This window comes from Calidris pugnax, unplaced genomic scaffold (assembly GCF_001431845.1).
Source record: "Calidris pugnax isolate Ruff unplaced genomic scaffold, ASM143184v1 scaffold32, whole genome shotgun sequence".
Classification (NCBI taxonomy): domain Eukaryota; kingdom Metazoa; phylum Chordata; class Aves; order Charadriiformes; family Scolopacidae; genus Calidris; species Calidris pugnax.
In genome coordinates this window covers 546,503-557,070 of record NW_015090783.1, presented here as the reverse complement: position 1 = coordinate 557,070, position 10,568 = coordinate 546,503, and the positions used below count along the sequence as shown (strand labels likewise).

The window sequence follows — 10,568 nt, the reverse complement described above, 5'->3', positions numbered from 1 at the left end:
GCGCCGGCCGCCGCCGGGGGCTCGCCCCGCCCCGCTCAGCCCCGGGGCCAACCGGCGAGCGGGCTGGGGGAGGACAGCGCGCCGGGACCGGCCCCAGGCCGCGGGGGTGTGACCGCTGCCGCTTGCACGCCGGGCGTGGAACGGGCAGGGGAGGTGGCGGGCAGCCCCTTCCCTCGGCGGGCAGCACTGCTGTTGTTAATGCCAGAAAAATAACGACAAAACGGGCAGCTCCCAGCAGCGAACGCACGGGAGATGAAGGCAGGTTGCAGGATCTGGCCTTGCAGGACGGGCTGCAGCGCTACGGCCAGCAGAGATTAGCAGGGACAGCTGGAGAGGAGGGCAGCTGGTGGTGCATGATACATTTCTATGCAGCAGCATCACCACAGCCCTCTCAAGCACTTTTTTTTTCTTTGTGCTACTAGAGGGGATATCTAGTGCACTTTCCCTATCACTGAAAGCCATGATGAAGTACAAGCAAGCGCTGCAGAAAGCCTCAGCAGCAGATTGACAGATGATCACGTCAAAAAAACAGATACATCCGAACTTCCCCCCCCCCAGCAGTCATCATTCTGAACTGAGTCTGCAACTGGAAAGCAAAAAGTATTTGCCCCCACTTCCCCCTCCCCTTTCCATACTCCCTCTTTGCAGGTTAACTTGATTTTCTGCTTGCCATGCCCCAGGATAATCTGTCTTCACCAAGCGGCTCACAAAGCTAGACAGTAGTCACTTCCAGACCATCTAGGCAGAAAAATGAAAGAGGCAGCAATACTGATTTGTAACGAAACTGACTTTTATATAAATTATAAACCCATCCAGTTTAAAGCAGATCATTTGCAGTTGTGTCACTTAAGTCCGTAGAAGGCTGAGGCATACATATCTTCTACAGTCATAAATTAACAATGAATAATCAAGGAAGAGAACGTTCAGATAAGGCTGCAGATACAACAAAAAAATCCCTTCTAACATTACTAGCGGTTAAAATAAAATAATGATTACCAATGACTGCAAAATATAAATGCAATTTTTGAACAGTTAAAAAGTACAAAAATGATGGGCAACACAAACAGGCATTGTACATTTTGTCCTGTATGTAGACAAAGCAGGGTAGGACTTCTGACCTTAATCTACATCAGACACTCATTTTTAAGCAAAGAGGAATTAAGGAAATCTGTAAAAGGATCCTGGCTCATGATCCCAGTAGTATAAAAGCAGTATTTTTTTCAGTCTGTAAACAGTAGTCTTGGTAACTTCTTCTAGGTATGTTTTTCAATTAATCACAAAAAAAACCCCACAACCCAAAACAAAAAAACAAATCCAAAGAGTGGAAAAGGGGCAACAGCAGCAATGGGTTATAGCTTGAATTTCTTTTCAGTTTGCTGTGGGACATATTCTGGAGGGAAAATGCTCTTTTGTAAGAAATATATAATATATCTAACTTTACACAATTTATAGGGGGAGAGAAATTCTCCCTCACCCAAGCCCCCAAACAGTCAGTACGTAGTCACTTTTGTACATCGTCTCCTATAGAGCTTGTGAAGGGATGGCACCCGGTTTTATAAAACATTGAGTAATCAAAACATTGTATTTGTTTGACAAGCTTATGGTTCACCAGTGAGTGGAACTGGGAAGAGGACAGCAGCTAACAGCGAGCAGCAGCCAGTACTCCCCTTGTGCTGGCATGGGGATGGTTTGTGACCAGCCCGACTCTGGGCCTGTGCCATGCCAAATGCTGTGATGGGAAGCGAGAGCGAGCCATGGTTCTATCTCTTCTCAGACTTTGCTTCAGATGACACACGTCTCACCCCCGCCCCCCCCCCAAAAGCAGTTTCAGTTCTGCTTTTAAGAGAGCTGATGCAGAAAACCTTTTTTTAAAAAGCAAGTTCTGCTTTCAGGCACGTGGGAGGATTTTAAGAGCTTGGTTATTTTAACCTTACACTTCACTTATCAATAAGCAAATGCTGAAAATGTATGATTGCTTGAATTTATCCTGTTGTAGCAGCAGTGAAAGGAAACTCCAGCAAAAAATCAGCCCCTCCAGATGAGGGTGACGTGTCAACTCTGCATTCAATGCTAGTGCTTGCGCAAAGCCCCGCTCTAGCTCGCACTGCCACAGGGGAGAGAGGGGATAGGAACATCAGCAACGGCAGTTTGCCTCCTTAAATGAAAAGGGGCAGTGCAGATTTCTGGCTCAGTGCTTCTCTGTGAATTGCATCTGTCAGCAATGGGACTATTTTCACTTACCCTACACATCTCAAAGCATCAACTTCAGTCATCAGCCTTGCTTTAATTTAAGGAGCACACCCTTCTTTCCAAAAAGGTTCTATACAACGTAAGAGTTCACTTTTTTTGTGTTTTCTTTTTTCTTTTTTTTCTTTCCAGGAAAAGAATTACTATAAAACAGACTTAACACATTTTGGTATTCCTCCAGCCCAGAGCACTTACCAGACATTACAATTAGATCATCAGGACATCCATTACAATTTAGACAACCTGCAGACATTCTTCTTTCCCTTTCAGGATGGGGCAAAGCAAAACTAAATCCAGCAAGAGCAGCAATGTGATTTTTTTTTTTTTTTTTTTTTACACGGGATTTATTTTAAAAAAATACTCTCATCAACATTCTAGCATTACTAACAAAACATACTCAGAAGAGATGACAAAGGTAGGATTGTCAGCTCTCTTAAAACTTTAAATATAGACTTCAGATACTAGCTGCTTTAAATCAGAAGATGAGGAATCTGTAAAGTCTGACCTGTCCCTTGTATTGCAGGTACAGTAACTTCTTTTGCCTACCAATTTTAGGCTGCATTACTCCTTTAAAATGAAAAAAAAAAAAACAAAAACAAACCAGCAGAAATGCAGATTCAGTGGGAGTAGATGATGCGATTGCACTTTCTAACAGAAAGCCTAATGAGCTAGTACTTGAATAAACAAAGATCAACTGCAAAAAGCAAGCATACAGTTACAAAAAGTATTCTCAGCCTCATACCACAGCGGAAGCAAAAAGTCACCTCTGCCAACTTAAAACCAAAGCCAATAGGATTTAATTTCTATTAAAATATTTAAGTCTTAAAGTTTCAGTAATCTAAATACACTTCTTAAAAGTCATGACAATTGCTGTTTTACATTAAACTGACATGAAATCAGACCGCAGTGTCAGACTTCACTGCAGCTATTATATACAAGGTCTCCGGTTTTGTCCTTTTTTCGCTGAAACACTGATTCCCATCTCTCTCTCTAAAGCTTAATGGCCAAGTTTGCTCCTTATCAGGTTTGCAATTTTTCTGAACGTGAAAACCACCTGTATATACGCTGACACCACCTCTTCCCTCGAGCAGTTCTCTCCTTAGAGAAACCTGCCTCATCACCCTCCCGCCCTGCGCCGGAGGGCTGGGCTCTGCTGGAAGGCTGCAGGCAGACGGGTGTTCCTTCACTGCAGCCTCACCTCTCTCCGTCGGACCAACACACTGAATTAATTCAGTAGGACCAGGTGGCTTGTGGACAAAATAGGCAGCTCCAAAACAGGCTCAATTCATTGGTGGCGGCTGAATGCGGGCATCTACAATTTCTGCATTTCTAAGGCAAGGACCATACAAAAATTATAAACACTGTATGGCGATGAAAATACAACTTCTTTGAGATATATGCTTTACACTGGATTTCTATTGCTGCTTCTAAAGACCATCTCCAGTTGTTTCTAGAGATCAAAAGGGAAGAAAGTTCATTTTCTCCTGTTGCAATATGCTTATGAACATGTATAAAAAGTGGTCAAACCCCAATAAGGGTCCCTGCTTCTCATTTATGTACAATAATTTAAATCAGCTCAATACATCTGTAATACCTAAAAAAATTGGTTTATGTTTTTAAGTCCTTCATGCATTATGAGGAAGTTCTGGATTAAAGTGATGGTATATTGGATGTTTCTTCTGGGACTCTGGTGTCACTCCCCTGTGGAGTCTGTCAAGGATGCATTTCTCAAATCTTTAGTTTTTTAATGGTATCAAGTCTCTTTTTCAGCAGCTCTCCAATTTCCTGAACTGAATGATGGTAACTGCTCTGGACTTTCCCTTGCACAGTCTTTGTAAACTTTTTTTCTTCCTGCAAAATGCAAAAGAGAAATCATTCACTCCATGGCAACTGTTTAAATCCTCCTGTTAAACTTCCCCCACCATCTCAAACACTGATAAGAAATTCATGAGGACCACAGTGTAAGTTTACAAAGGGAATGTCATCAGCACAGTACACGCTGCACCTGCTCAGCAACAATAATTCCTAGGGATAATGGTTTTGCCCAGACAGGGCTGGTAAAACATTAGTATTTCTTCAAAACATCTGGAAATATCCTTGTGCAAGATATCTGTGGCTGAAATTGAGAGTGCACGTAGCACTTTATTTTAGTCAGTATTTATTAAAATATAGAATTTCTTATACAGAAAAGCGAAGTCAAACAGCAAATGAAGGCTGAACAGCTAAGAGACTCTTACACCAAATTCCAAAGCACAGAGAGCTGCAGTGACTGGGACAGGCTCTTATGTCGCTAATTCACAGCAACACTGGTACCTAGCTTTCCCAAAGGGATTAGATTCCCTTTAATGTGCAGTTTTCTAAAATCCCCATGCTAAAAGGCTTTTAGGAGGACCACCACCGTGCCACACTGCTGGCATTGCTCCTGCAGGTAGAGTGCAGTTAGCACAGACCTATCATGAACAATGCTGTATTTCTGTACACAGAAAGAGTAAATCCTGGTACCCAAAGCAGCAGCCATAACCACTGTTCTGTCAAGAGGTGACTTGCTACCAGGATGCCTTTACCAGTCACTTGTACACATGACAGCAGAAAAGCCTGTGAGGCACAGCCTGAGCAAACCAATCCGATGTGGGAAAATCTCACGTCACCAGCAAGGTTGAACTGACACATTGCCAGTAGCACTCTATTCACACTAGAATTTTCACTAATAACCTGAACATGAGGACTTCTGAAAAAGCAACTTTTAGCTCTAAACACATAGAGCTGCAAACATAGCTCCAGGTCTGAGGGGAGCTACAGGCTGCGTTTATCAGGGTTTACCACGACAATGTCAAACAACAAACAGAATAGCAAATATCGTGAACAAACACAGGAAAAGCTGCAGACTCTCACAGATGCTTCTGCTCAAATCCACGTAAATCTAAGAGTTGGGTTTTGCAGATCTGCCTTGTGTAGTAATTGGATGCCTTGAGGATTTGCTGACTCAGTGAGGAACCAGAAAAATTACAACTGGTGTCACTCCCCTGTGGAGTCTGTCAAGGATGCATTTCTCAAATCTTTAGTTTTTTAATGGTATCAAGTCTCTTTTTCAGCAGCTCTCCAATTTCCTGAACTGAATGATGGTAACTGCTCTGGACTTTCCCTTGCACAGTCTTTGTAAACTTTTTTTCTTCCTGCAAAATGCAAAAGAGAAATCATTCACTCCATGGCAACTGTTTAAATCCTCCTGTTAAACTTCCCCCACCATCTCAAACACTGATAAGAAATTCATGAGGACCACAGTGTAAGTTTACAAAGGGAATGTCATCAGCACAGTACACGCTGCACCTGCTCAGCAACAATAATTCCTAGGGATAATGGTTTTGCCCAGACAGGGCTGGTAAAACATTAGTATTTCTTCAAAACATCTGGAAATATCCTTGTGCAAGATATCTGTGGCTGAAATTGAGAGTGCACGTAGCACTTTATTTTAGTCAGTATTTATTAAAATATAGAATTTCTTATACAGAAAAGCGAAGTCAAACAGCAAATGAAGGCTGAACAGCTAAGAGACTCTTACACCAAATTCCAAAGCACAGAGAGCTGCAGTGACTGGGACAGGCTCTTATGTCGCTAATTCACAGCAACACTGGTACCTAGCTTTCCCAAAGGGATTAGATTCCCTTTAATGTGCAGTTTTCTAAAATCCCCATGCTAAAAGGCTTTTAGGAGGACCACCACCGTGCCACACTGCTGGCATTGCTCCTGCAGGTAGAGTGCAGTTAGCACAGACCTATCATGAACAATGCTGTATTTCTGTACACAGAAAGAGTAAATCCTGGTACCCAAAGCAGCAGCCATAACCACTGTTCTGTCAAGAGGTGACTTGCTACCAGGATGCCTTTACCAGTCACTTGTACACATGACAGCAGAAAAGCCTGTGAGGCACAGCCTGAGCAAACCAATCCGATGTGGGAAAATCTCACGTCACCAGCAAGGTTGAACTGACACATTGCCAGTAGCACTCTATTCACACTAGAATTTTCACTAATAACCTGAACATGAGGACTTCTGAAAAAGCAACTTTTAGCTCTAAACACATAGAGCTGCAAACATAGCTCCAGGTCTGAGGGGAGCTACAGACTGCGTTTATCAGGGTTTACCACGACAATGTCAAACAACAAACAGAATAGCAAACATCGTGAACAAACACAGGAAAAGCTGCAGACTCCCACAGATGCTTCTGCTCAAATCCACGTAAATCTAAGAGTTGGGTTTTGCAGATCTGCCTTGTGTAGTAATTGGATGCCTTGAGGATTTGCTGACTCAGTGAGGAACCAGAAAAATTACAAATTCAACAGTTATCTGAAAATGTCTTATCTCTTTAAAGTGAAGATTCTTTGATGGTATTAGGAAAATGTACTACTTAGGTTTTATTCAAATTCGCACTAAATACAGTCTAAGGTATTTCCTTGCTTTCTATCAGTTTCTTTGTTCTTGCAGTTTGTTTTTTTTAATATGTATATTTGAGATACTTCTACATCAACCTCATACAGCAACAAGAAAAGGGAAATTTTAAGTAAAGTGCTATGAAATAAACAGGACAATCTAATTGGAAAAACACAAGCTGGCTAACTCAGTCCCTCTCCTCTTCACATGTCTAAATTGGGAATGAGGTTTGGCATGTGCAGTAGTGCCTATTACTCCTGCCTTTGGTTTTCCCTATATAGCTGGGGGAGGTGGGGGTCTTGCCACTTGTTTTTCTTAAAAAAAAAATAATCAAGTAATTGTTTCCAGGGAAGTGACTAATCAGCAGCAGGTGAATCTCAAATATTTCCTGGAATAAGTGCTTTGCATCCATCACAGCATGCTAAAATATAGATAATAGTCATATCACAGACAACAAACTGATGTTAAAATCTTGAGTTTTTCTTCTCTAGCATACCACAAAAAATGAAAGTATTTTTGAACTCCTGTGTTTAAATTTCATTTTTTGAGATTTTGTGCAGCAAGCTAGAGCTGATCAGATGAGGCAAAGTCACTGCCACTATAAAAAAAAACAAACCCTTAACTTACCACTCTGAAACTAAGTAGTCTGGTCCCTAACCTCTGGTCAAGAGTCATTAAATCAATCATAACAGGTGCAGTGAGGCAAAGTCACTGCCACTATAAAAAAAAACAAACCCTTAACTTACCACTCTGAAACTAAGTAGTCTGGTCCCTAACCTCTGGTCATTAGGTTATTTTTTTTTTTCCCTTTCAGTAAAACATTCTGGGAAAAGAAGCTTTCAACAAAGTTATCCCATAGGCACGTACATACAGGTTGTTATTGGTCACAGATAAATGTATAGAGCACACAAATAAAGATGCAAGTTCTTACCTGTAAAAGCAGAGTGTCCTTGAGGGACAGCTCTTCAAGTTTTAGTGCAGTCAGAATTATTTCAAGCCCTTTGATGTGATCTATTACATTGGAAGTTAATGTCTGTAGTTCAGTAACATAATCCAGAAAATGCGTAAATACAGGTGGCTATAAAAACAAACACATTTACAAACACATATTAATGCCTATTCAAATGATTATTTTATTTGACAACTGAGTTCATAACATCTATCATTTTATTCTATCCCCCCCAATCTAAACTGTAATCTACCTACCCAGATAAATGCTACCAGTTATCTAGTTTACTGTAGTGCAATCAAGGCAGAAAGTCCTTGACACCCTAAACCATTTGCTATTAAATAGCTGTCATGTGATATCAGAGATGTAGCATGTCACCATTTGATTTTAAACAGAAAAGGAGTGTTAAAAATTAGTACTGAGTAATCTCTAACCTGTGTAAGCCTCTACAAGGTGAGATTTATGAAAAAACAGGTTTTTTTAACATCATCTATCCTGATTTTTCCTTCCGTATAACTATGCTTTTGGATTGGCGGTGGGGAGAGAAAAGAAAGGAATACTATTTACCATAGCTACACTGCTTTCCTTTTTTTTCTTCTTCTTTTTTTGCAGGTTGGATTTAAAAGGTCGGAGAACACTGTCACAGTAACTTGATACCCACAGGGCAATGGAGATCGTCTGGAAAAAAGGTACAAGTTGCATTTACAGGAAGCTTCTAAACTCATTTTAGTGTTCCTACTGATAAGACTCACACTAGTTAGAATATGCAACAAAACCTCTGCTTTTATGAGTGACTGAGATCAAAGAACTTTCATTGTGTGTTAGTCCCAACATTTCTACCCTGAAGTACTCCAAAATTTCTAGATTTCAAAGGAAAAAAATACCTCAACAAAGAAGACTAGGTTTTCTAACAGGTTTGGATGTGTTTTCAAGGTGCCATCTCTGACTTCAATCAAATCACCTTTACATTTATTAAACAAGTCTGAAAAGAAAAAAAGAAAAGCCATATTCAGGACACATAGACCAACTTAAACACGTACTTTCTGTTACAGTAAGTATCTCAATGCAGTGTGTAGAGCTGTCAGAGGACTGACCACTAGGCAGTTAATGATAAATTTGGCCAAAGCCTCTTGAGTAGGTCCAGCTCTGAAGTTTCCTCTGAATTGTATTTTCGTTACAAACAGTACCTCCACTCCCTGGACCAAGTACCAGGGAGACAACAGTTGCTAAGACAAGGATGAAAGGCAGCGAAACGATAGAACAAAATGACATTCTGTGGCATGCAACAGCTTCATGACCAGACAAGCCAAGGGGAATCTCAGCCTTGCTCTCAAGTATCTTTCAAAGGGGTCTGCAGATGCATTAACACACTCCCCCACAATTGCAGCACACTCAGCAGCACATCCTCAGAGCAGCAGGAAGCACTACCTTAGCTACCCATGTTTATTCTTGAGTTACCATTTACCTGTTAGTCGTTCTACTAAAGACTTGAAACTATTCCCTATCCTCTCTTGGATTTCTGCTGAATCTTCTGAAAGGAAAAAAAGAAAGTAGTTATAAACTACAAGATTGTGTATTTTCTGCTTCAAGAAAACCAAGAGGCATTTAAATGTAATTTAGCGTTAGCAGTCAAAAGCAAATGCAACTGCTTTTAAGGAAGATGCAGTATTATATCAACATATACTGTACAAAAATGAAAACTCTCATAAAACATTAAGGTATCATCTCAGATAACTTAGTGTTATTCAGAAAATTAATTTGGGTCCACATCATCCAATGCCTAGTAGTTTTCAAACTAAATGGAGACACATCTTGCTCCCTCCCGCCACCCATTGTAACAATCTGGTTAAACCCCTGCCCCTCAAACACTTACCTAAGCCATTGGTATCTAGTTCATAAATATCACTAACAAGATAAAACAAGCTAGTCTGGCACTGACAGCTGCCATTACTGAAGAAGCCAGCCATTCGGGTAGGAGGAGGGCCAAGGACAGGATACTAGGCAAGAAGCAAAGAAAAAGATAAAGGTGTTGCAGCTTTTCCTTATCCAGAACACAGTGTTTGTCTCTGGCACATCTCTCAGTCAGATTCATACACTACAAACTCAGGGTCAGTTAAGTGCATTCTGCAGCCTGCCGGACGTTACAAGATGCATTCAAGTTTCTCTGCTTGCATTCACGTTCACTTAATATTTGGGGAAAGCTTTTTTCCCTTAATGGGTACCTGAATTTTTTGTTCTAGAAACTTCTTCCCTGAATCCACTGCCACTTCCAGCTGCTGAAGCAGGGATCGAATTGTATCGATCTTGGATGAGACGCCGTTCTCTGCAGTCTTTTCAGAGTTCTTTGGTTGAATAGTGTGACTAAGAGTTGGGAGTCCGCTTACTAGCCTTAAAGTTAAAGACCGGATTCGCAACCACACGGTTTCTTCCTCCAGTGAGAGTTTCCTATGTTCTTCAGAAATGTCCCTAGAGAAAGGCACCAAATGTTTTCAGGCAAATGCTTCAATTTTGCAAAGCAGCAAGTTTCACTCAGGTACAAAAGCCTACCCAAAGTTACTGAATACTGTATGAAGAGGCAGGAGTTCAGGAAACTGTATTAATATGTAAAAAGGCAGCACTGCTAGAAGCGATGAGTGATGCTTGTTAAGTTTGCAGTTAGCCAGCCTACAGAACATTTAAATACAGCAGTTTCCCTGAAAGGATTTTCTTTGCCACGTGTGCTGTGAGGAACAGGCGTGACTCCGCAGTTGCGGATATTGCTACCCACCTGTCTTTTGGATCCCAGTTAAACAAAACCGTCAGGTCTCTGTTGTCACGCAAATCTTTCCATGGAATGTCATCCTCCTCTGGACTGAGACTCATAGACTTTATACTTTCTTCTAAACTGGTTGATCTGTACATAAGAATAAGTAACATTAAATCAAACAATCACTGGAAACAGAAA

The 10,568-nt window shown here is 41.1% G+C and overlaps 1 protein-coding gene across 1 annotated transcript; it reads right to left on the bottom strand.

Moving 5' to 3' along the window:
- Positions 1 to 5,262: 5,262 nt before the first annotated feature.
- Positions 5,263 to 10,511, bottom strand: LOC106899659 (N-alpha-acetyltransferase 25, NatB auxiliary subunit-like). The gene is made up of 8 exons (XM_014961550.1): positions 10,392 to 10,511; positions 9,847 to 10,090; positions 9,498 to 9,621; positions 9,090 to 9,155; positions 8,509 to 8,606; positions 8,192 to 8,302; positions 7,607 to 7,753; positions 5,263 to 5,420 (listed from the first exon to the last, which is right to left on the bottom strand). Exons 1-8 carry the CDS (start codon positions 10,484 to 10,486, stop codon positions 5,298 to 5,300), a joined length of 1,008 nt encoding a protein of 335 aa, XP_014817036.1. The 5' UTR covers positions 10,487 to 10,511; the 3' UTR covers positions 5,263 to 5,297.
- Between the last annotated feature and the right edge of the window lie 57 nt (positions 10,512 to 10,568).